Genomic DNA, 25,730 nt, shown 5'->3' with positions numbered 1-25,730 from the left:
TGGAAAGTGTAATTGGTTCAGTGTTACGGATAGCAGACAGAACACCAAAATAACCTCTAAGAAGTACATTTGACTAAAAATACCTGCATGTTTTGTCCACACTTCATTCTTCTGCTGCTTCTTACTGTGATACTACAGTTGGCACTTTTGCAGTTTTTATTAATACGCTGAAATAGCTTATCAGGGTATCACTCGGATATCATGGCAAAAAGCACTTTTAGGTGCTGCCTCACTTCCGACAGCTTGAACTGAGATTCAGCTGTCTTCCAATACTACACCCTCACACCTATGCTACAGCAGGGCTCGTACGGTGTCTGTAAGTGCGAATGAGGAATATAAATCGTTTTAAAACTCCAGCCGTTTAAACGACCGATGGGACCAAAGGATCAAAGCGCCTTTGCTCGCTGACAGCACTGCCTCTTATGCGGTCGTATTTTTGCTCTCCAGGAGCATCAGAAAAAACCGGGATGTACCAACACACAGCTCAGCCTTCCCACCTGACCTGCAAGCGCAGTTACGCCGCTAACGCCGCCGCTAACGCCGCCGCTAACGCCGCCGCTAACGCCGCCGCTAACGCCGCCGCTAACGCCGCCGCTAACGCCGCCGCTAACGCCGCCGCTAACGCCGCCGCTAACGCCGCCGCTAACGCCGCCGCTGCCTCTCACTTCAACCGCCGGCCCGCGGGATCCTCCCGTGCCCGCACCGCGCCGCCCAACCGCTCCCGCTCATCCCGTGCGGAGCGCCCCCCTGCGCCGCCCACCTGCGCGCACCACCGCCGCCGGCCAAAGAGCGCGCCCGCTAACGCCCGCCGAGTCCTTTCAAATGCAGCCAACGGCAGCGCGCTGCGCCGCGACGCATTCTGGGGTCGAGCGGCGATTGGTCGTCGGCATAAATATGGCCGTGCCGTAGGGTCGGACGGGAGCTGTAGTTCTAGTGGTGGTGTGGTGTCTGTGCCGCCCGAGGCCAGCATGGCGGTGGGCGCTGTGTGCTCTGCAGGTGCCGGCCGAGATGGGATCCCCGCTGCTCAGAGCAGCGCCTGGGCCCCTTCGCTTCGCCTCCCCTCCCCGTCCATCCCCAGGCCTGGCAGGACGTTGTCTGTAAGTCCGCTGTCGTTGGTGCTCGCGTGGTTGTGGTAATGCTGCTCCCACAGGGCCCCGAGGCTTCGTATGGGCCGGTCGCCCCTCGGTGTGGCGCAGGGGCTGATCGCTGCCTGCGGGAGCTCTTCCTCACGGCGGGTACAGCGCCTGTCCAGCTACGGGCAGTGCTGTCTGTGTGCGGAACCTTCCCCGGCTGGAAATTATTGATTGGGAATACTTTGTTTGACTGTGTTTTCGAAACAGGGAATGCCAGTTGTATCAGTCAGATTGTCGTGTTCCAGAACGGCAGGGTACGGCAATGTGTGCGTTTTGTTAACAAAAATTGCCGTATGTTTCTCTTTAGATCCAGTCAGAAACCCTTTAATGAGAAGTGTCCCTCTGTTTTACATTGAAATAAAAGGAAAAGTGTCTTGGAAACAGTAGTTAACTATGAATCACAAAGGTTTGTTTTTCATCTGAAGAAAAGAATGCTGCATAGTGAAGGCAGTTCAGTACAGAATCATTCTACACAGATGCTGCTGCTTCAGCCAGGCTGCCTGAAATCCCCTTTCTCTTTAAACAGAAGTTATGTCATATCGGTAATAGATTCGTGCTCGATTTCAGTTTGGATGCTGGCCACGCTGCAAGAGTTGCTCTGTGTTAATGGTGTAAGATTATGCAACTTTGAATGGGAAATTGTTTACCAAGCAAAACCAACCAGCTCCCATGGGCTCTGAAGTGGTTATTTTTTAAAGTTTCTTCTATGTAAGCTAATTCCAAGTCATCTTTTTTTCCTGTCAGGAGAGGACTGAGAACAATTGTAAAAGAAAGGGAAAAACTGATTTCTAAGGCAAACCTGACAGTTGTTTTCTTCAAGTAGCTGAGAAGGTAAACTGGAGACCTCAGAAAATGTTGCAAGATATATTCCTAGAAAGGCTGGAGTCTTTGTATATTAAAACAACAACAACAATAAAAAAAATCACCCCACTAAGGTGAGACATAATAAAGCACACAGTGGGTACTGGATTTTTAAAGCTGTTTTTATTGTACTACACATGCTGCTCAGAGAACTGCCATCAATATAGGAAAAGAGCAAACTAAAACACAATCTATCATGTGCTCTTAGCCTCATACAAATAGTAATAAAGAAAACATTCACTTAGCACAACCCAGCCTGCTTTTGCATGATTCTGTGATGGAACTCCATCTATGTATATGCACTTTGTGGCTTTCAACCAATAGTCTCCTTAAGTGGCTTGTTCAAGGATAGCCAGTTACAACAAAATCATCTGTTGCCAAATCTGTTGGCTCATTACCTCTGAAATGCAGTCATTTCTTGTAAAATTGCCTATAATTTGTGGAGTGAGGTTATTGCCCCCCCCCCCGGGGCTATGATTTTTGTAAATGACATAGTGGAACTCTTCCCCTTATCCTGGGAAACACACGTTCCCTGTGTTTGGGACAGGCTTCAAAAGTTGTGGACGGTCTGCTCATCTGTGTGACAAGAAGTTGCCCTACAAGACAGTTTGTGTCAGTTGGCTTTACTTTGTTATCAGAAGTAATTAGTAATTAGCACTGATGGGACTCAGCCCAGCACTCTGAGCACATCGAACAGAAGCAAACCAGGGCAGGCTTCACCATCTCTGTAGTCAAATCACCTTCACCAGGAAAATTAACAAAGCCACTTCTGTGTCCCCTCAGTGCCTGGATCTGCTGCATTCAGAGCTTTCTGGTCCAGCTGCAGGGAAGGTCCTTCTTGCAGGGCCAGTCTGGAGTTCATTGGCACAAAAGTGTCCTTGCAGAAAATGGGGCATTTCTTGAGTTATCTCCTTGGCAGGTGCTGCATAAGCCCCTTTCCCTGTCATTTGCACGGCTGTGGAGGTATTTCTCATTGCCTTTAATGTGACTCCATATAGAAGTTCCCTCAGTGTAGTCAGTGGCCTTCAGGTGACATCATGTGTAATGCACAAGCAGCTCATTCTTTGAACTCATGATTTTGCAGATTGCTCATTTTCTTATTTTTCTGTAGTGCTATAGGTATGTTCTGCTTTAACATATCTTCTTTTTGGCTGGAAAGCTGCACGGAGGAAAAGGATCTGGGGGTATTAGTTGACTGATGGTTGGATATGAGCAGGCAGCATGCCCAGGAGGCCAAGAAGGCCACTGGCATTCTGGCTTATATCAGAAATAGTGCAGCCAGCAGAAGCAGGGAGGTGATCATCCCCATGTACTTGGCACCAGTAAGGCCTTGTGTCAAGTGTTGTGTTCAGTTTTGTGTCCCTCACTACAAGAAAGATAGTAAGACTCCGGAGCATGTCAGAGAAGGGCAACAAATCTGTGTAGGGTCTGGGACATGGGTCTTATGGGGAGTGGCTGAGGGAACTGGGATTGCTCAGTCTGGAGAAGAGGAGGCTGGAAGAAGACCTTATCACTCTACAGCTGACTGAAAGGAGGTGGTAGTGAGGTGGGGGTCGGCCTCTTCTCTCATGTAAATAGTGATAGGACAATAGGTAATGGCCTTAAGTTGTGCCAGGAGAAGTTTGGGTTGGATATAGGAAACATTTCTTCTCAGAAAGAGTGATAGTGTAGTAGCATAGGCTGCCCAGGGAGGTGGTGGGGTCATCATCCTTGGCGGTATTCAAGAAATGTGGAGATGTGGCACTGAGGAATATGGTTAGTGGGCATCATGGAAGCAGGTTGATGACTGGACTACATCGTCTTAGAGGTCTTTCCCAACCTTAATGATTCTGTGATTCTAAGCAACAAACTGCTTCCTCAAGTTTGCAGTTCCTAGCTTTGTCCATGTTGCTTTGCTATGACTGACTTTTGATTCCTTACCTATTTCCTGCTTAATTCTTACAACATCTCAGTTTGTTTTCCTATAAGAGGTGGTCTCATGTTACCAGAGATCTTGCAACTAGCTTTGAAAACACAAACTTGAGAGAAAAATGCTCTGGGTTCTTCAGTGCTCAGCTTGCATAACTCAAGATTTAGATTGTCTTTGGAAAGAGGTAGTTGAGACAGAGAGCCTCTCATTATTCCTTCTATCCCTTATTGCTGTTACTCAGACATCTGATGAACTAAAGAGAACATTTGAACTATAATCAACTCTTTAATCTTGTAATTAAACAACACAGTTTCAAAATTGATTGTTTTCTGTAATTCAATAGCAAAAATAGTCCCTGCTTTGAAGGTTGGATCTAGCATTTTGAAATTGGAAACTTCTGCCTCTCATCAACAGGTTTAAAATGTACGATGAGCTGTAGCTGTCTCTTGGATCATAACTGTATGAGTGTACATGGGTTCTTGGATTATTTCAGTTTGAACCGCTCTTTCTTTAATGAACAGATGTAACAAAGTCCTACTTTCTGTACTAGCTTTCTTGTTGTTCTGCCTTCTCTAGGGTCTTTCTGTAACTGTCAGCAAACACCATGAGACCACAGAGATGGCTGAGTATTTTGTTGCTTTATTACTGGAAGGAGCTGAAGCATTTGGACGTCAATCAGCTGATCAGGTTGAACAGCACAATACCACGTCAGCTGGTAGAATAGCAGAAGTGGCCTTTGTTGAAGAAAATGGTAAGTACTTTTTTCTTGTTAATACAAGCATTTGTCCTGTAAACATATTTGCTGTTCTATCTCACTGGTTCATAGTCATGTAGCAAATGGTGTAGTTAGTCAGCAGGTGTTTAAAATTTATATTGTGTATCTTAAAACATTTGGTTTACATATACAAAGCATTTTGTGCAAGTGTATTTATGTCTTCCTAATTCCAAGTCTGAGACTAGGCCTTTTGCCATACAAGATGCTCATTATTTTCCTTGAAAACTGTGTATTACCTTGTAAGCTCATCCAGGTGGAAGAGAGGGAATTAATTCCAGATCCTGTTAGTGAAAAGTTATTTCTCTCCACGTGTTACTGATTCTTTTTCAATCATCCATAGAACACTATAAATACCAACTCAGGCAACTGTAATTTAATGGTAAAACTTGAGGACTGGCTTTCCTAAAATGAAATATGTGTTTAATTTCAGTTCCAGGCTTCTTATGGAAATGCTTTGTGGTGCAAGAAACTTGAGTTTTAATCCTTCTAATCGCTGTTTTTTTTGAGAATACTGGTCCTTATATAGTGTTACCCAAACTTTTTATAAGTAGTGGTCTGATGGTCCCAGAGCCCTCAGATCAGCCCCAAAAAGTGTTTCCAATAGAAATCATTCTGCTGATTGTAACATTCTTAACCTTTTCTCTGTCACTTTACTAGAAACTTAATAAGCTTAAATACATTGGAGCACAAAGTCAGTATGAATCCAGAGTAGCACAAAGTGAAAGATGTGAAACTGGCTGAGATACCAAAATATATCCTGATATAAATATTTGTGTATTGGTTCCATGTAGAAGCAGCAAGGCTGGTGCTGCAGCGTCTCAAGGATATAAGGCGCCTCAAAAAGGTGTGATTCAAGGGCAAGAAGCTTACTGCTCATGTGAGATGGGCAAAATACAAGGACCAGGATGCAGTGTAGCTATTACAGTATTTCTGTGTAGTATTACTCATCTTTCTGGCTCTGACACCCAGGACATAGCTGCATTTATACTTGGCAGCATCAGCTGTGTGTCCTGACCTCAGGAGCCATCGCTGTTCTGACATTATGTACTGTTCCTCAGAATGTCGTCAGGCTTTGGGCAGTCTGTGCTTCTCCTTGAACTCATGTGAGCACATGAGTGGAGTAGGGCAGTTGCACCAGTGACCTTCAGATGATCAGTTTTGGCTTCCAGGGGAGTCAGTGAGGCACTCAGAATTACTTCAGGCGCATGTGAAATTCGTGTTCTGAAGGTGCAGTTATACTTTGTAATACAGCTAAACAACATAACCACAACCTGAATTTCCCACTAAAGTTTCCCTCTTGCATCTTAGTTTAGATATAAAAATAGAATGTTTGGTGTTAAGTAATGCTGTTATCCTAAAATACTATAAATGCGGATTCCTTGCTTTTATATAAATCAGATTTCTTATCTAATGACTTATCTTTAGTGTACTTGAAACTTAATGGCTCTTTCTCAATAGAAAATGGCCCAAGGTGTTTCCTGTTTTGCTTTGAGCATTTTTTCCTCCTTTTATAAGCCTATATTTTATAAGTATCTCAAGCCTATATTTTATAAGTATCTCAGGATGGACAGTGCTCATCCTATAGGAAAAACAGAAAGCAGGGATTTTTAATAGATGGAAAACATCTGTGCTGCATAGTCATACTTCTGAAGAGACTGTGTTTGTGTCATGCCGTCAGACTACAGTGCTCCTTGCAGTGCTGGTGAGTCACATTTGTCTTCACCAAAAGCCAACCAACAGATTAACGGAGATAAAAAAGTTGTGAAGTTTCAATTGCTTCTCAAAACAAAGATGTACTGCTGGTTGTTTAAATGCATTCTTATACCATTATTTTTAGCCAGATTGGCAAACCAGTCTTTATGGACAAACAGATGCTGGAGCAGCAGGCAAAAATGCTAATGAGACAAAACAGCAAGGCTGATTCTCTTCTGTTAGGCCCCCACAGGGGGACTAAATTGCTTTATCAAATGGCATCCTTGTCAGTTCTTGAATAGGGAGTCAAATATTCCTGGAGCTGGCTGGAATGCAGCCTGCTATTCTTACCTTTCAGTATATCCAGAATTGCTAAGTTAGAGAATCTCCAACTGCACTTATGTTCTTCATTTGATGCTGTCCTACCTCAAGTTGGCAAAAAATCTTCCAGCCAAGGATACATAAAGTGTTGAAACAAACCAAACTTCCTTACTCAGAGTTTGGTTACAGCGAACTGAAAGGTTTTCTCTGAAATGATGAGTTTTATCAAGCACTGGCTGATCTGACCCTCAGTTGTTAAATTATAAACCCCATTTTGCAAAAACAGATACAAATAACTAGATTCCATCATCAGTAATTCCCTTCTGTGCTTCTGATTTTCCCCTTTGCTGTTTCAAAAGGTTACAGGATCTACCTGCAGTTCCAGTGGGATGCTTTTGGACAGTGTTGTTCAGGTACCCTTATGCCGCTATATATACGTGCCAATGAGAATACAAAAAACTTGTTTCTCTATGCAAATTTGATATATATAGATGTATATATATATATCAAATATATATATACACACACACATTTTTAAAGCACCTTAAGATCTTCCTATGTGGATGTTGTTTTATAAAATGAAGTTACACAGTTTACCTAAATAGTCTGTACAAAGCAGCATTTTGGCATTGTAAAAAGAACAAAAAACCGCACCAATTTACAAGTGAGAAGGAATTGTGTTATTTTAAGGGTAATGTTAGTATAAAGTTAGTGAATAAATAAATTTCAGACTGGATGACTTATGCCCTCGGAAGATCAGTTATCCAAGACAAGTGACTCAGAAATAGATTCTGTAGTGTTATTACTGTTTTAATGAGATGTCTATCGCTGTTACAAGTAACCCTACAAATTATGCTTGAGGATATTTTGCACAGGCCAAAATTACTTACCTGATGTTTTGTTTTTATTTTTAGGTGGATGGTATAGCTGGTAACTGGGTGTACATAGCAGCCCTTAACACGGCCATTATGAATCTCAGCAGTGAACTTTGATAAGAAAAAATGAATATGGTATGTATTTCTTTGCATCTGGGATCAATGAATGATGGTGTATGAAGCCTTATCACAGGAGCATTCTTATAAATCAACTTTTCATCCCAGAATTTGTAGTAAATCGATGATTTGGGGAAACATTGGTATGGGAAAGATCCATCCCACCTGTGGTTCAGATAGAGTACCTTGGTAAAATTCCCTTTATAGAAGCACCCAGTGTTATATTGATAAGAATATAAATGCCTTGAGAGAGTTGTGCTTTATATGTTTGGTTTTTGGTATAGCTTTTGAAAGGTTTTGATAGAGAATGGAAGCCTAGCTTTTGTATAGATAAGATTATGTTTGAGCAAATAGCTTCAAATTGTTTTTTCCTGGTAATTCCTGGTATTCCAAATTTATTCAAGTCTCCATGCTGTAGTTACTGTTGTGAATGTTTCCAGAGTATGCTACTTAGACATCTCTGCCTCATCAGAGGAGAGGAAGAGAATGTGAGAAGGGACAACTGAAGCACAAATGAAAGACAAGGAATACACAGCTTTGCTGAAGTTCCTTATCAATCATGAAAGGCAGTTATGAAAGGCTCTGGTAATCTTAAATGTGTATCTCTTTTCTCTTCTCCCCTCAATCTTTTTCTTTTGTTTTTGCTTTTTCCCTTTGGCTACAGTTTGTAAAATGTTATCACAATACTGGTCTGATTGGGCAAAACCACTGCTGATGCCTACCTATGATTGGAAGAGAACACAGACTTTGGAATGCTGACACGTCGCATTAGGCAAGTCTGTTGCTCACTTTCCCACCCCTGCCCAACTCCTTTGTTCCTGTCCTTTGTATCATTAAACTCATCAGAATTCAGTGTTATTGGATGCATGGGATCCAGTCTCACTTCATTGTACATACACTTTTCCCTAAAGAATTTGGATGTTACACCCTGTAGTAGACATTCATTATGCAAAGAAAGCATGGAACACGATTTCATTGTGACAAATCTGAATGATTTTTAGTTGAAGTAATGAAAAGGAAGGTCTAGCAAGTTTGGTGTTAATGTTTCTTAGCTATGATTCCTAAGCTGTGAGCAGATAATATTAGATGTTACTGCATATGAATATGCATTTTTATTCATAAGTAAACTGTACAAGAGAATGTCTTAAGAGCAACACATGGAGGAGTAGATTCCATTCTTTTGCTTTTGTTCAGTTGTAGATGTACCAGGCAACAGATCAAGTAACCATTGACGTAGAAAATAACAGATTATGCCAAACAAGGACTTGAAACAGTGTTTTGAGGTCAGTAACCTGTGTGCTTAGAACTTTGATCACAGTGGTAGCAACCAAATGACATAATTTTAGTGGAGATACGGGCAAATATAAAAATAGGTAGCTTTTCACTCAGTGTTACAGGCAGAACAACAAAATGGAGTGAGAATGTGTATTTCTAATAAGCTTAAGGAGCTTCAACAAATGATGCTAATAGTGATGAATTAATTGGCTGAACCTGCAAGGAAGGGGCTTTTTGTGTTTTTTAAATATAAATGAACAACATCAGACAACAAAAACTTGATAGATTCTGTTTTCAACAAGCATGAAAGAGGAGTCTTCCCAAGGCCTTGCCATATCAAGTGGAAGACAACATGTTTTGTCTGATGAAATGTAAGTTTAACTGCTAATCAATTGGTGCAAAGCGTTGCTAGATTAATAGCCAAACATCTGTGAAAGTATTTCTTCTAGATTAATAGCCAGCTTGCTGAGAATACAGTTTCTGGGGAACTGAAGCAGTTTGTTGGTTCTGTGATTGGCTGAGATAAATGGGAATTCTTTTTAAGAAAATTAAGATATTTATTTCTGATGTTTTTCCCACATAAATCTTCCCAATTATTATTTCAGTACTGACCTTGTCAAAGCAAATGGGTTATAAGTCTGACTGTGGAAGGCTACTATTAATTTTCACAATTGAGACTGCATGGGAATTTTCAGTTTGATTTTTTGTTAAGCTGATCCAAGTAATTGTTTTAGTTTAGAAATGAGTACTGTCTTTTCTCTCACTTCTTGTTTGTGATTGCTGCTGTTGCCTCTTTAAATGGGAGGTGGAAAGAGTGATTACTGGGTTTGTGAAATATCTGAAGATCTGCGGGTACAAAGCACCACATAATTGCAAAGGGCTTAAATTCAGAGCTGTAGCATGTCACCTTCCTATTTCCTTATCTCAGTCCATGCTGTGACCTGAATAACTCTGCTTGTAATCAAATTTAAACTTGATTGGTGAAGAGGGGTAGAGGATTTGGTGTTAATTTTTTTTAACCACAGGCTGTCTAAGTCACTGAAACTAGAACTCCAGCCTGATTTTTCCCCGCAAGAATGAGGTACCATTTAAGTTTTTTTATTTTATTTTTATTAAGTGTTAATGAAGTGTTAATTGATTAAGTAGTCTTTGCTAATCCTGTGAAAAACAGGCATGGTGTGTCAATTTGGTGCTGTTAGTGTTTGAATCAAAATGTGGGATTTAATCCCCTCTAAACCTGAATTTGCCAGTTTATGTGTTGTGTGAGGATCTAAGGTCTGAAAACTGGCATAATAAGGACAGAACTCAGACAGCTTTTCTTCTCTCAGGACTTCAGGTTAGAAGTATCTGTTTTACTTTATGTTAGACTTGTTTTATGCCTGTGTATGGGCACCGGGTTATGTCATTTGGGGGAATTCCCTTCCTTGCAACTGTTGACCATTGATACCTTCTTAATCACTGCAGCAGTATTTTCCTCATACCTTTGCTTGGTGGGGTAGCTGTACATTCATCCTGGCTTGTGTAAGGGATCTCTTTCGCCTCCTCTTTCCTTGTACGTGATAGTGCAATGAAAATTCACATCTCTTCTGATATTTTAAGTAAGTTTTATAAATGGAAACAAGATAAAACAAATCAGTTGGTTCCTTCTACTTTTACAGCAATCAGACACAAAGTATTGGATATCCCAGTCCCATCAGTTGTGCTTTCAGTCAGTATACAGAGGTTCTGGGAAAAACAAAACAAAACAAAACAAAAAAAAAACACCAAAGCAACAACAAAAAAACAACCAAGCAAACAAAAAAAAACCAACACCCTTCTGTCCTGCTGAATGAGAGAGGAAAAAATGCTTTTGTTTTCTCTTCCCATCTCTGGATTGGCTGGCGCCAAAACTAACTCTGTGGCTTCTTTATCCGACTTCTGTGTTAACATTAGGGACAGAAGTAGCAAATTTGGTTAACAGTATTGGTAAGGTTAAGGAGTGTGATTTACTGTTTGTGGGTCTAAAAGGATGATAATGTATGAGTGTCAGAACTAGGCGGTCTTTAAGGTCCCTTCCAGTACAAGCCATTCTATGACTGTAGGATATTCAAAAATCTTTTGTGGTCTATGATTCTTGGCACATCTGTCTCTGACTTCTTCAGATTAACCTTTGATTCAGAGAATGTGTTTAGATGACCCATATGGTCTCTTTGAGTCTTACTTTCATTGGATCAATATACAGTTATGTTTTATTACAGGAAAATATGTTTTGGTAACACTAAAGTTCCTGCTGTGAAATGCAAATTGTTGCCTATTCAGGAATAATGCTGCGATTTGCTTTCTATTGTGTTTATTTTCCACAGTGTATCCAATGGGAAGACAGAAGCAATAACTATATACATTTTTTTTTCTTATTTTTTTTTTCCTTTGGATTTATTTGTACATAATTCATTGACCATGTGAAAACCTGAAATTTCTAAACTGACCTATGGGGGGGGGCGGGGGAGGGAAGAAAAACATTGTACACAACAGATTATTCATGGTATTATTTACTTTAAAATGTTACCAATTCCAGAAATATCAGAGGATATAATTGCAGCAAAACAACCCAGCCTCAGCATAATATTTGGTTGTTTCTCTCCATTGTTACTAGGTAGCTGGAGCTTTTAGGGAGAAATTTGTCATTAATGGCACAGCTCCATCCTACACAAGATTCTCTACTTCTTTGCAAACATGACCTTTTAAAAGGTATTTTTTAAAAAGATTAGCATTTGAGCTTTGTTTCAGATTAATCTCACAAGGACATATTAAATGTTTTTTGTTTTATTGTTTGGTTTTTTTTTTAGCATCAAAGCATCATAAACCTTTGGTGTATTTATGTGAAAGAGAAGTCATGTTGTTAAGATACTAAAGGTTTAACTCTAGACTTAGTTGTAGTGTTTGGACTTAACTCTGTATTTAAATGACTATTAAGACACATATCTCCCCACTACTGAAGGTGGTTGTGAAGAAATGCCAAAGGTGTGGTGTTTCCCATTTGAAGTGATCCCCATCTGTAAACTAATCTTGAAGAGCTGTTGAGCACAGTGTGCTCCTTCCCTCCTGAACTGGAGAAGGAATCCAGTTTGCTCTGGGTTGGAGGTTTGTCTGGATAGAGTATTTCAGAGAGGAGGGTTTGTTTATTTGTTTGTTTATCTTCCACCTGCAGACAGGTCTGGTCTCCTGTTTTAAATTGATCTATAATATTTGATATCCATGGGAATTTTGTGTCAGCATTTAAGCTCTGGACATACAAAGTAACACAAGTAGAAAATCTTGCTGAATACTGACAGGAGAACCAGATTCTCCTTTTCATATCTGGCTGGGTGAGCAATAAAGTCTTTTATAATTGTTGATTGTAATTGTCAACTATTCTGTTGTATTCCAAAGTGCTTGTTTTGAAACTGTCACTTTTTATATGGTGCTTCATAATGCCATCAGTAAAGAACACTGAGTTGAAGAAATCCACTATAAAGATACTCAGCCAAGCAAAATCAGTATGTGTATATTCAGGAGGGTAATTGTCTATGGGGAGCAGTTGTGGAACAAGGACCATTGTTTCCTCTACCAAATGCTCACTCCCTGTTGCAATTGGTGGTGTTTTGGTTTTTTTTATGATTAGGGACAGTATTTTATGAGTAGGGACAGGAAGTTGTGAACTTCCATGTTTTCCAATTCTGTGTGTTTGAGTTTGACTTCTAAAGATAAGTGCCAGTGTGCTGAGCCAGATACCTGGGGAGAGAGAATGTGGATCGACTGATGGGAGCAAAGAAGAGTGTACTTTTAGATTTTTACATATATCATATGTATTTTCAGAAAGTGGAGGTTGTAGCTTTTCTGTGACTACTTCGTTCTTTCATCAGTTTGGTTGAAAGAGAACAGCCACAAACTAACCTCATCTCAGGAAAAATCTGAGAGTAGCTGTGGAAACTACGTGGGTTAGCACAGAATCTGCCTACAGGAAGGGACAGGCTGTTAAGGCCAGGCTCACCTATGTACTCTGCTGACTGTTACTCCTGTGTCTTAGCTATGGTTGTTAGATGTGCAGGTTGTGTCTTAGTCCAGGAAAATTTTCCAGGCTGCATTTCTACTGCCCCACCTGGACGCTCATTTTGGATGCTTGGGCTTAGAGGTTGATCTATGAGCTATTTGTCATCAGTGAAGTATAAGGACATCCAAGCTAGGTTGCTACTTAGAGACAGCGCCTCTCTCTGTTTTGCCCTGGTTGCAAGTGAAGGGGAGATGAGCTCTGACTTGGCAGGGCAATGAAGCAACTCAAGACTTATTAAAATCAACAGTTTTTACTAAGTGTCTCAACAGGCATAATTAAAAGGAGCTTAGAGGTGGGTGGGGAGCGAAAGAAACTGATAGTTTCAATGCAATCTGTCTTGGCCTCATTCTGGCAAACGTTTAGGCATATGTCTAAATTTATGCCCCTTTTTGCCTATGTACGCTGTAGTTTCTCTTCTCAGATGTGTTCCTATAAAATAGAAGCATGATAAAAATAGAAGTAACCTGAATGGAAGTATAAGCAGGAATGGCAGAGTGCCAGCAATCCCTAGGACATAAATCTGCAGGCAGCTAAATGAGAAGTTCGTTTCATTGTACTCTTTGCATTGCACAATACAGTTTGTGTAATTTAAGAAGGATGTTGCTGCTTATTAAGGTTATTACTCCCTATTACCACTTTCCAAAACGTGAGCAAAGCTTTGTAGCTGGCTGGCTTTGAATAGGCTCTGTAGTATTTTGAGGGGTTCTTAGGTAGTGGGTTTTTACATATGGACTGCACCTGCTGGATGCTTCCCGTAGCTTTGCCTCCAAAGAGGAATAATACGAGTCCCTCAGAATGGAGGGAAGGAGGCAGGGAGCCTCATGGGTTTCAGGCAAGATTGCCTGATGATAACACATGTGGTTTTGTTTTGTTTTCAGGCTCCCTGCCCCCCATTTCCATTGAGTTTGAAACTATAGGGGCTGAAATACGGTGCTTTTAATCCTGTGTCCAACAGTCTTGAAATCCGAAGGAACTGAGTCATAGTTAGAATGTTACAGCTTGCAATCTGTGTGTTTGTAAGCAAGTAAATAGATGTAAGAGAAAGCTGGACACCTGCGGTGTAGGCAGGCATAGAATAAGGCATGAAATGTTTGCCATGCAAGTGTGTAGTTAGCCATGGGTCAGTGATAGCAGGAAGTTGGCTGTTCTGAGTCTGTTTGTGGCCTGGGTCCTTTGGCATGCTGTGTGTTCGTAGTTCTGTTCCTACAGATTTCTGGTTTGCAGTGACATATGTAAGAAATGAGTTAAAAGTAAAGAAGTCATTTCCACCTGTTCAGAAAGGAAGACAGAAATGTAGTGTAAATAGTATTGAAAGAACTGCAAGCATCCCAGATGGTGTTTGTCAGTACTGCACCCCTACCTGTGTTGTTGACTTGCGGGTTGAAATCTGAACTGACTCAGGGTTTGTTTAGAAAGTTTGGATAAAAGGAAAACTGAACCTGTAATAACATGCCATGATCACTGACACCTACTGACTCCACACCTAGTTCCTGATTTGCAAGAACTCTGCAAGAGCAGTAACAAACATTACGTGTATGTGTAGTGTGAAGAGAAAACAATATCACTTGTTAAAAGCAGTGCATGCCTTCTGCCTGTTGCTGGTGTACAGCAGGCCTTTGAGCTAGGTGCATAGCTGTGCATGTAGTGGGACAGTTTATTTCTGCTTTCTGTTTTGATGAGATGACTTTAACTAATCCTTTCACATCTCTTCTGATTTGTGTTTTCTAAGGTATTCCAGATGTTCAAAACAATTTTATATTACTTCTATTGTAGTTAGTACTAAGTGTAACATGAGACCTTTGTGACAGCAGTTTAGCCCTTCTGCAGAATATTAGAGGAGCACAGACTGCCTGCATTGCTACATCAGGCAGTGCAATCCTGAAGTGTGGGGATGTGGCTCGTAGCTGTTGCGTAGTAGGATGAACAGTGTATCTGCTCCCAGTTTCATGCAAAAGGCTTGGGTCACTTTCCACTGAATGCTAAAGGGGTTACCGTGTAGTTTGCTTGTGCCCAGAATAAGCAATGCTACCTGGGAGCAAGAACTTCCTGCATTTTAAACCCGTGCAGGTGATCACTTAATACATTAAGCATCCCCTGATTTTATTCCCTGTATCTTAGTTTACATTGCAGAAAAGGTGAAGAATTCTGAAATTAAAATTGAAGAGGTTATACAAAACCTTTTCAAAAGCTCATTCCAAAACTAAGCTATGCAAACCAAACTAAAAAGGCGATACTTTGAAGTGCATAAATCAGTTCATGTGATATTTATCAAGACAGGAATCTGAAATTGTTTCATTAAAGCAGCACATTAGTTTGAAATGTAATCTTTCCACACCGATGCAAAAAAATTTGGATAGAGTTTTTGTTGATACCTGCCAGAGGTTACAAGACCAGGGAAACTGGAGTACCCAGAAATGAATCTGTCTCTGCAAACAAAACCTGGCGATTGATTCAGACCACCTCTAGCATTTCTCCACTGGCATGTTTTTTCCAAGGTTATCTGCAGGTGACACTTCTTGTATTCTACTGGTCTAGGCTGCCACTGAACTTGAGGGGGATTTGAATTGCATCCTAGCAGAGCCCTGTCTTCACTTTCTGTTGAGCACAATCTATTCTACTTCTCTCCTGGGCGTAACTGCGCAGTATCTACAGAAAACTATAGGGAAATATTTAGTTAGAAATATCATTTGGGAAAGACTCTCAGAAGGGTTCAAGGCTGGGCCTTCTCTTTGTGCCATGGTAGAATCAGCTTTACCCAGACTGTTCCTTGCAGATGTTTAACCATTTGTAAAAGACTTGCAGCAGCTTCAATCTTTCATTGCATCTACTGCTTCTCTAAGTTCATTCTAGGGAATGTTTGCCTGAAGGCTAAATCAAAATTCCCACTTTGCTGTTGTGATTTTACCTTTATTTATTTAGTTAGTTATTCCTGAAGTTTAGTGGTTAAAATTAATTGCAATACAGGTGCTGCATTCCAATGCAGAGTCAGCGGAATGGCTGCTTATCCTACCACACAGAAACCAAGCGTACAATTAAAAGTAGGTTTGCTTTTGTGGAGGAGGGTTAAAAGTTGCCACCCTTTGGCTGAGCTGTGCTGAGTGCTGGTGTGTCTACTCCCAGTTATGCTGCAATTGCAAGAGAAAAGCAGGTTTGCAGTAATGATCTGCTGGGCATCAGCCTGGCTGTGTGTGCACTCAGACTGTCGGGGATGGAGAAGGCAAGAGCCAGGGCAAGCTGAAGAGCACAAGCAGCAAGGACTCCTTCTGACCTGTGTTACCATATGTGAGCCATACTCAGCTGGCTGCAGGGACTGCAACCAAGGTCCCTGAGTACTGTTCCTGGCAGCACTGATCTTGGTGTTACTTCAGTGTGGTTTGGTAAGCTAGGGAGTTCATAGTGAGTTGAGCAGCTTGGGATGCCCTACGGTTCCTATGGTCCTTCCTACCATGCCCAGGGCAACCTCCCAAGGCTGCACTGCTGTATCCCTGGCTGGGGCCGGGTACAATTACCCCTCCTGCGGTGAGGTTGGTGCCTGTGTCCTGTGTCAGGGGTGGGTGCGAGGAGGAGCCGCTGTCTGACAGCCGACGGGAGGCCGTGTACAAGTGACCTTTCATGGGGCAGAACCGACACGTGATGCCGCAACACGGTGTTCTGCAGCCACTGGATATTTGATGTTCTTACATTCCACGCGGAAAACGTGTTTTTATGCCGGGCCATAAATCACGGTTAGAGGACGAGCGGGGAACGCCGAGATAGGGAAGACGCGCGAGGTCGGCCGCGCTCAAGGTCACGCGAGTCGCTCCCAAGCGCTGCGGCACACGTGACGCCGGGCACCGCGCGGAGCGCTGCCCCAATGGCTCCGGATGAGGCGCAGGGCGTGACACCGGGCGGGGACAGGGGGCAGGAGCCGCCCGCCCGGGGCCCGCAGGTGCCGGGGCCGCGCGAGTCGGGGGCGCCGCGTTCCCGCTGAAGGGCGGCGGCCGCCCCTCTGCAGCGCGCCGCGGCCGGCAGCACGCCTGCGCCATCCCCGCCAGGGAGGGGAGGGGGGAGCGGGCGGACGGACGGGCGGGCGCCGCATCCCCGGCGCGAGGAGCTGCGGGCGGCGGGAGCGGAGGGTCCGCCGCGCCCCGACGGAGCTGAGCCGGGACACAAAGGGGACGGAGACGCCGCCGCCGCCATGGGGGAGCAGCTCCGAGCGCAGCCCACGGCCGCCGCGGGGGCACCGACCGCCACCTCCTGCTCAATGCGCGGCGGGCTGCTGCACAACGGCTTCCACCCCGCGGGCCCGACGCTCAGCAACGGCGGCTGCGGGGAGGCGCCGCACCCGCTCCTGCTCCGCCCGGAGCCGCCGCCGCTCGGGCACGGCTCCCCGGCCAAGAAATGCAGGCTGCGCCGCAGGATGGACTCGGGACGGCGGCACAGGCCACGTAAGTGACTGACGGGCGCGGCGGCGCGGATCCGAACTCCCCCCCCCCCCCCCAATGCGCGGCCCGGCCAGCCCCGCTCCCGCCCCGAGCGCAGACACCCCCCCCCTTTCCCGGCCGGGCGGAGCGGGGGCCCCTGGTGGCGGCCAATGCGGCGGCGGAGACAGGGCACGGCCCCGCCCTGCACCAATGGGGCGGCGGCGGGCGGGGAGCGGCGGCCCGGCACGAACGCGGGCGGCCGGCTCCCCCGCGGGCAGACAGCGGGGTCCTGCCGGCAGCACTGCATCCCGGGCGCGCCCATGAAGCTCATAGCGCACAAACAGCACTGTAAGTAGCGGCCGCGCTGAGCGGAGAGGAGAGTGATTGCTGCGAGCGCTCAGCTATTGCGTCGGGCTGGAGAAACGTATAAGCAGAAACAGATCTGGTGATGTGCTGCTTGCGAGCGTTGCCTCTGGCTTTTCGTTGGTCTGGGAGCTGTCAGCGAATTGGCTGGCTGTACTGCCTCGTGGTTTAAGGATGTAACATCCACGCTTGTGATGTGTTTGGTTGTATTAGCCTTGGCGGTTGGGAAGCAGCGTGCTTCATTTGCTTAATCGTGGTTAACTTGCATGTAGGTGTGGAGCTGCTGCTCAGTGCCTGGGCAGCCTCTGTCAGCAGAGCAGCGCAGCTGGGGGAGCACCCTGGCCCTGGGCACACTCACTTTGCTTTTCCTTCAAGTAGAACCAACGCATGTTTACCTTCTTTTGTCTGAGTTCAGCACATTCTGAAGGGGTAATGAGGGATAGAGGCAGGCTCACGGCTGCCTGCTGCCAAACCTGGGGTTATCTCTGTTCAGTATGAAGCGTTGTGTGTTCCTCTACTCAGTGTCATTTTGTGTTTTTAATGCTGAAATAAATACATGCAGGCTTCTCTCTGAGAAGAATAAAATAATCAGAAACATCCTTGGAGAGATGCAGTTTTCCCAAAGCTGCTTCTTCATCAGTGCCTTCTGCTTGTCAGATGTTTTTGCTGGGGTCTGTGTGCCCCTAATCTCAGCACGTTCTCTCTGTTGCAGGATCACATAGTGCTTGCGCTACCTGGGAAAAATTAACGTTGGTGTGGGTTCCTACCAAGTGTAACGTGTTGGTGACCACATCGTTCTTTTGTGTGAACTGTTTTTGTGGAGTTTTTGTGCAGCTTCAAATTTTCGTTCAAGAAGAAAAGCTGCAGCTCTTGGATTAAGTTGCTTGTCTGTTTGATGCAAGGAGGAGGATGCAGCGCTTGCATATCAAACTTCAGAATAGTTTTTAGTATTGTAAAGCGGAGGCTTATGGGTTTTCATGTAGTTACTCAAACAAGACAACAAGGGATTTGGTTTCCTTCATATCTCGAGGAGAAAAGAAAAAAGCTCATCAGAGTGCTGACCCAGGTGGCATTGGCTGTATTGCCTGAAATGTGCAACAGCTTCTGGAGAAGGCAGGGGTGAGAGCAGAACCCTTTAAGGCTGTGCTGTGGGGTGTTTCTTTGCTAAATAAGAGACATAAGTTCTTGTTGATCTTGTTCTTCATTTATGTGCAAGAGTAAATTTGCCATTCAATGTTAGTCTTGCAGGAAAGCGTGACAGCAGTTCATTAAATCTGACTCTGGTTCTGGTGCTGAGAACTTTCAGGTGCATCCATCTCCAGAACACACTATAGTCCCGTTTTTCTGGTTTTTGTATTTAATCCCAGCCTTTGCAGATGTTTGTTCTGTGCTTGGGGACACATTGCAAAATGCAGCGTGGTTGCCACATGATTTGCAAGCCTTGAGTATTGATTGCGGGGTTTGCTTTGCGTAGGCAGAAAGATAATTGGCATTTCCTAATATTCCAACACACGAGGCTATTTTTATGTAGCAATAATTCCTTTAAATCCTCACAAATTACACACTGAGTGCTTTTTACTTTCTGCCTAGCGAGACAGTCTTCTACACTCTCTGGCCCTTTTCCCCTCATAGAAGGGAAGGTTTGCTTTGGAGCCCATGGCCTACCTGCTGCTTCCCCTTCTGCTGAGAAACAGATCTCTGCATGGTTATTTCTTAGCTGAACAAGATGAGTCGTTGCTGTGTTAGGCTGGTTCAAATCAGTGGTGTGGGCCAGTTACGAGACTGGGGTTCAGGGTAATCTTGCTGTATCACAGCACAGCATAATGAAGACAGAACAAGTAACTGCTACTGTGCCTCGTGCTCTGATGTGCTCCAGCAGGGAATAAAATATTGAAATATTGTGAATTTTTCCAATTTTAAAAACCTGCTGTAGTGTCACGGTGTTCAGTTCAAATGGGATCTTTGAACAGAAGAAAGAGAAGGAATGGTTAAGTGCCCTCCTTGATTCCTGTGGAACAACACTGCAGCTAAGAACAAAGGCTTCAGCATGGCAGGTAGCTAGAGTGGTGCTTCACAGCTGTCCTATGACAAGCATAGGGAAGAAGCAGCTGGACGCCTGAATTGGATTGATTTTCTTAAACAAAGGTAAAAAACATTGAGGTTGATGTTCAGGGCAGTATTTGGCATCTCGCCCCAAGTCAGTAGGCAATAGGTAGAGGTCAGGGAATACATGCTCAGAGGCGTCATGACTGGTTACAGCTAATGCATGTTACGGCTGCCGTGGTTAATGTCTAAACACTCAGTTGTTGCTTCTCAGCAAATAATGTTTTTGACCAGTATTTCCATTGTTACATCTGTGATGCTTGGGTGCAGCATAACGGTGTAGCTCTACTTGTCATGTAAGACCTAGTGGTGATGTTAAACGTACAGTGCCACAATTACAGTCTCGATTTTAATGGAGAGTACAGAAGTGAAATGGTTTTGTTCGTCACAGTGAATAAGTATGTGCTGTTGGCAACTGAAACTTTGTCTGGAGTAGTGGAGTATCCCACAGGTTTTTAATCTTAAGAATGACTTTCTGGTGCAGTGCTGCTTAATGTTGGTCCCTGGTTGGTTTTTGTGTAGATGGATGGTAGGGTACCTGAAGAATGGGCTGATGGGAAACACTTGAGCTGGTTGGTGTGTTGTGGCCAGCATTACTGTAAGTCCCAGCTGTACTGCCAAGGTCGTGCTTTGCCAGCAGGAATGGGAAACATATACAGATCTTCTCAGTGCCATTGGACTGGGCACTGTCAAGTTGGCTGCTGGTGAGGAAGTTCTCTTCAGCTGATAGTTGTTTCTTACAGCTATGTGAGGTTGGCTTTTGGTAGGCTGGTTTTCCATGAGGCTGTGCAAGTCAGGTAGTGACCCAGTCTCTCGCTGCTGTCTTCAGAAGTCAGTTTGTGTTAATGAGAATATGGAAGTGTGGATGGTCACACCTGCCTGGCAAACAGCTCTGAAGGAAGTTCTTCTTTCCCTTGCTGAGCAGGTAAGTATTCTGTAAGACTTCACTGCTGAAAATGATCTGGAAGGCTTCACTTAATGTTTGGGGGGATTTATTTAGCTGCAGATCTGCAACATTTGAAGAAACTTCCTGTACTAAGCAGCTAAAATTCATCTTTCAAGATGAATCTTTCAAGATTCAATAATGGGAAGGAATAACTGAATTTTGTGTAAATCCTTATCAATGTCTTAAATGGAAAGCAGCACTGAGAATGTTGGCCCATCTGGCTCGTGACTCCTGTTTTTTGTTCTCCCCCTTCTATTTTTAAGCTTTGGCTTTCTCTCCACTCTTCCAGCCCCAGTTAAAGCAGAAATGTTCTTAGCTCGCCAATGCATCAAGCTATGGAAATGAGATGGAAATGAAATCATAGGATTTCATCACATGTGTCAGGGAGGAGGAAAAAAAAAAAGACAGCTGAATCGAAGGTATTTTATCTGAGATATTCATGGTGAATATAGCAAAGAGTGCTGATAGCACCATTCAAGATACTGATAAAATATTGAGATACTGTTCCTGTGCCTGAGGGAGATTAAACAAACACACAAAAACAAAGAAACCCTAAGATAAGTGTGGGGGGAAAAGGGAGGAAATTTCCTTATTAATGAAAGGGTGAGTGGGGCTGGCCGGGTTTGCCCAAGGAGAGCTGCAGAGGTGTTATGCCAGTCTTGCAAGGGGAGGTGTATAAGCTGAGACAGCTTTAGAAAAAGAAATTATTGCTGGAAATCGGTCACAAATATATTGAGGTCTGATAGAAAGAAGGAATCAGGTGTAGACTCTTTGTAAGACTTGAAGAGTTATAAGGCTGAGCTAACTTTGTTGTGGTTGTTTAAATGCATGAAGGAGATTGCCCTTTGTTAACCCCTTTAACAGGGCACTGTTGCCGAGTGACACAGGAGATTCCTTTACTTCCCCCGAGGAGCTGTGCATGAGGAGCAGGTTAGGACTTATGTTCCTTGCCCTCTTCTGTGCCTTAAATAGCATGTCAACTGAAGGGCTTTCAAAAATCAAATGTCTTCAGTTCTGGATGTAATATGTCTTATAGGAAAAGCTTTATGGGTTCACGCTGTTCAAAGTTTGCTAAAAAAACTAGGTTAAGTGTGTCATGGAATTTCTCATGGGTGGACCTTTCCCCCAGATAGCACAGCTGTTAGTGTGCATCAGATTACCTCATTATGCAATGCTGACGGTACCTTTGGTTTGCATTGTCACATGCTGCTGCAGCTAGGTTTTACACTAATAAGAGACTTTATCTGTCGGTAACAAACCAGTAAGTAGTTGGTGCTGTTTATTAACATAAAGAGAACACATTTTCACAAGAGGGTAAGTGGAGCCTTTGATTTACGGTAGGCTTTTAAGAGCACGTGGTTCATCTTATGCTTTCTGTATCAGTTCTATGAAGTACAGGTCTACGTATTTGTGTTACTGCTTTTTATGGCTTGTTGCAGTGCAGAGTTACAGTGGAACAGTTTTATTTTCCCCACAGACATAGATTACATTAAGCCATTGGGCATATTGCAGGCTGTCTTTGAGAAGATGGAGATGAGCTGCAGTAAGCGTGCAGGTACATAGGAGGGCTGTCTGAAGGTGCTGGGGAGACCTGATAGTGCATGAGTGGTGTGTTTTGTTTCTAGGTACATTGATGGTTACAAAAGCTACAATGATTTAAGAGTTAAAATAATCACGGGGATGCACGAATGTTTCTACTGAGATTCCAGTTATGTTGAAATTATGTGAATATCACCAGAGCTCATTAGCAACTTGGACACCTGATTTATTTCCTAATTGCTTAATGAGTCAAATTATTTCTCCTTTATTGCCCGGGAGTTAGAGCAGATTGCCAATGTTAGCAGCTGTGTGAAGGATTCTAAGCTGTTAACTCTGTGTGACTGAAGTAACAGTTGTTGTCTGATCTTGTGCTTTCTGTTTACTTGTGCTGAAGAAAACTGTTGCTGTTTTAGGGGCAAAGTCCTTTTTTCCTGCAGCTCACCATTTAGCTCACAACAAAAAGGACTTCAGATCGATAGAGAATAAACTGGAAAAAAAAGTTTTTGTATTTCCTCTTGTTTTCTAAATGCGCTTCATGTACCTATACTAAGAACTACTCTGTCTTGACATAACTTGGTAGTTAGTGGTGTTTGTTGTTTTTTTTAACAGCTCTTTTTAGTTGTTAATGATTTAACTGTGGCTTCTTAAGAAGCAAAGATATTAATGTCTTAGCAGTCATTTATGGGTAACTGTTAAGTTATTAGTGTTCACACCTTTATTGCCAGGTTTGTATTTGGTAAGAGGAAGGAATGTGTCTACCTTCTCAAAGATTAAATCTATGCAATAGCTTCATAGCAGCTGTCGATATAGATGGATTGTAGCAGAATTTATGTCTGTGAGGTAGAATGCTGGAGTGTTGCTTCTGGTTAGTGTTAGTTTGGGTTTGTATGGCGCAGTCCAGTCATGCTGCACTTTAATATTAAACTTTTTACTTGTGTAGTTAAGATGCATCCTAAATGGAGAAGACTTACTGCTCCAGTATGACAAAGTAATTAAAGTTCTCAGCAGCTTAAGTAAAGATTTGTGCAAATCTCTAATGGGATTGATGTCCTGAGCTCCACTGTGTTATAATGCAGTATGCTGTGACTGGACTATTTTTACCTAAATATTTCTCTTCTAATTCCAAAAGTGATTGAGTTACAGGTTACTGCATGGTGAAGTGTTTTGCCTCATCAAAATAAAGTTTGTTTTTAAAACGCTTGAGTTGTTCATGGTTCAGGGACCCCACATGCCAAACCTCAAGATGGACTTTGTACCAGCGCCTTGACATCTTGCAGCTTGTTGGGAGTGGGAAATGAGTTTAAACAGTCTTTACAATAGATAATAGTAGGTGCTCTTAGGGAATGTGAACAGTAAGCAAGGGACTTCATGGGAGCTTCTTTGTGTTCTCACTGTACTTAAGGAAAGCAGGGAGGAGTTTATGATTCCATCATTTGTTATACAGTACTGGAACAAAGCAGCTGTTTTAACATCTGGCACTAAAAGGTTTTTCCCTTTTTTCCCTTCTGCTTGTAATAACAGCTGTGAAATTTAGAATCATAGAATACCCTGAGACTTATGAGCTGCTCAGCCAGCCAGGAATGAGGCATTGGCTGAGCTCTTTGTGGTGAGAAGTAAGACTCTAAGCTTCTTTTAGCCTGGAATTTAGTAACTTAATGCTGCTCTGTGCTCACCTGAGGAAGAAGTGTGATCAGTATCTGATATACTTACTCAAATCCTTCCCCAAGTTGTTTATAGCTGGGTTCACCAGGAGAAAAAAAAAAACAGTAATGCTTATGGTGTCCATGGTTTGCAGTTCACCTCAGCACTAATTTGGGGTGCCCTGCTTGGGAGGACTGCATTTCTATCATGTCAGCCTGCTTCTTGCTGCAGGCAGGGAGATGACTGTATGCCTGCTGTTCTTGAGTACTTGTGATTTATATTTGTCTAAGAACTATTGCTAGCTGTTGCTTTCTGCAGTACCTGTGCAAGCTTCTCACTTCTCGTTGCTTCATCAAGTTACCTGGCTTACTGTTTAAAACTTGTGCACATATATGCAGAGCAGGCAAACTATCCTGTTTCAAGTAGTGGCATGTGCACGCTGAGAAGCAAATAATGGCATTTATTACATAATTGTCTGATAATCTAATGCATGCACTAGCAGAAAAGATGATTATCAGTGGGTTTTAAACACCAAATGTAAAACAGCTCATTCTCTTTCTGCTGTTATGTGCAAGAATTGTAACAGAGATGCTAATTCTGTGGGTTGGAGTGACTCCCAGCAGAATGGGAGAGTTACAGGGTGCTGCTCTGCAGACAAAGCACTGCGACTGTGGGAATTCCGATTGGTGTTCCCTGATTCTCTGGTATCAGAGGGGGAATTGTAGGTGTTAAGCAGTGGGAATGTGACTCAAGAAATGTTGCTCTCCTGTTTGGTTGTGCCCCCCTAGATTACTTTAAGAGTTGGTGCTGGGAGTCAGACTGGGTGGAGTGTTGTGGATGTGCCCTATCAGGAGGTACTGACTGAAGCACTGAATGTTGTCCTGGGAAAAGTATTTTGTGTTGCCAGAACCTGCTTCTTCGGAGAAGGATTTTTAGGGACTGTCTTTATTCTTTTTGTTGACTGAGGCTTTATGGAGTCTTATCTTAGGATATAGTATATATAAATTGGATGCATAAGTGACCACCAGCTTTTGGATACAGATGCTGATGCTGTAACATTCACTCAGCTGTCATTCAACAAATATTTTAAGTGTTGTGGCTAACCTGTGTACTTATGGTGTCTTTCTCTTTCTTCTCTCTCATACCCCCATCCTTAGCGTTTCCATGGTTTGGAATGGATATCGGTGGAACGCTGGTTAAACTGGTCTACTTTGAACCTAAGGACATTACTGCAGAAGAAGAACAAGAGGAGGTGGAAAACCTGAAAAGCATTAGGAAATACCTGACCTCCAATACAGCCTATGGTAAAACTGGCATTCGTGATGTCCACCTAGAACTGAAAAATTTGACTATGTGTGGACGCAAAGGAAACCTGCACTTCATCCGCTTCCCCAGCTGTGCCATGCACAGGTTCATACAAATGGGAAGTGAAAAGAACTTCTCCAGTTTGCATACTACGCTCTGTGCCACAGGAGGTGGAGCTTACAAATTTGAGGAGGACTTCAGAACAGTAAGTGAACATTTTGTGTGGGTTCAGTGGAAGCGCCTGGGTGGGAAGGAAAAAAATAAAACCAATCATGGGATTCTTTTTCTCAATTAAAACTTGCAGAGAAAACACAGTTTGCTCATCAGAATTCTTTAACAGTATTAATGCATATTTGCTAATTGCTGGAATTGCTGAGAACGTGGAGGGGGCAGGGGAGGATGT

General features: G+C 43.2%; 3 protein-coding genes across 20 annotated transcripts in view; 2 read left to right on the top strand and 1 right to left on the bottom strand.

Moving 5' to 3' along the window:
* Positions 1-826, bottom strand: part of LOC107315783 (kinesin-like protein KIF20B) — a 32,016-nt gene extending 31,190 nt beyond the window's left edge. For 4 of the 8 annotated variants that reach the window (XM_085555111.1, XM_085555110.1, XM_085555118.1 and 1 more), the window contains exon 1: positions 761-826. The gene's annotated coding sequence lies outside the window, so the exon portion shown is untranslated. Of the gene's footprint in view, positions 1-83 lie in introns of all 8 variants that reach the window. The other 4 variants (XM_085555113.1, XM_085555116.1, XM_085555112.1 and 1 more) reach the window with 3 other exon arrangements.
* A 124-nt stretch (positions 827-950) lies between these two features.
* On the top strand, positions 951-10,040 carry LOC146759967 (uncharacterized). 8 transcript variants are annotated; one of them, XM_085555125.1, is made up of 7 exons: positions 951-1,097; positions 4,480-4,654; positions 7,051-7,104; positions 7,606-7,701; positions 8,348-8,455; positions 8,878-8,966; positions 9,984-10,040. In XM_085555125.1, exons 1-4 carry the CDS (start codon positions 969-971, stop codon positions 7,623-7,625), a joined length of 378 nt encoding a protein of 125 aa, XP_085411251.1. In that variant the 5' UTR covers positions 951-968; the 3' UTR covers positions 7,626-7,701; positions 8,348-8,455; positions 8,878-8,966; positions 9,984-10,040. The 8 variants fall into 8 exon arrangements, with proteins under 8 accessions (XP_085411251.1, XP_085411254.1, XP_085411253.1 ...); XM_085555128.1 differs by lacking the exon at positions 9,984-10,040 and having other exon boundaries at positions 8,419-8,455; XM_085555127.1 differs by lacking the exons at positions 8,878-8,966; positions 9,984-10,040 and having other exon boundaries at positions 8,419-8,546.
* Positions 9,174-25,730, top strand: part of PANK1 (pantothenate kinase 1) — a 33,129-nt gene continuing 16,572 nt past the window's right edge. The window contains exons 1-2 of one of the 4 annotated variants that reach the window (XM_085555123.1): positions 9,174-9,329; positions 25,180-25,532. In XM_085555123.1, coding sequence (XP_085411249.1) covers positions 9,311-9,329; positions 25,180-25,532 — 372 coding nt within the window. In that variant the 5' untranslated portion in view covers positions 9,174-9,310. Of the gene's footprint in view, positions 9,330-16,424; positions 17,455-17,702; positions 17,779-22,032; positions 22,157-25,179; positions 25,533-25,730 lie in introns of those variants that run through there. The other 3 variants (XM_015866783.3, XM_015866784.3, XM_015866787.3) reach the window with 3 other exon arrangements.

The sequence above is a fragment of the Coturnix japonica genome, chromosome 8, assembly GCF_054131305.1.
Source record: "Coturnix japonica strain WE chromosome 8, WE-NBRP24, whole genome shotgun sequence".
Lineage (NCBI taxonomy): Eukaryota > Metazoa > Chordata > Aves > Galliformes > Phasianidae > Coturnix > Coturnix japonica.
Note: the sequence above shows the minus strand (reverse complement) of the source record. Positions and strands in the feature narration are given on the sequence as shown.

What these genes read in the sequence shown, in the direction of transcription:
- LOC146759967 (XM_085555125.1), top strand. Translation starts at nt 969, where the DNA reads ATGGCGGTGGGCGCTGTGTGCTCTGCAGGTGCCGGCCGAGATGGGATC. An exon ending in GGCCTGGCAGGACGTTGTCT is followed by an intron (nt 1,098 to 4,479) that starts GTAAGTCCGCTG and finishes TGCCTTCTCTAG; the next exon opens with GGTCTTTCTGTAACTGTCAG. An exon ending in GGCCTTTGTTGAAGAAAATG is followed by an intron (nt 4,655 to 7,050) that starts GTAAGTACTTTT and finishes CTGTTTCAAAAG; the next exon opens with GTTACAGGATCTACCTGCAG.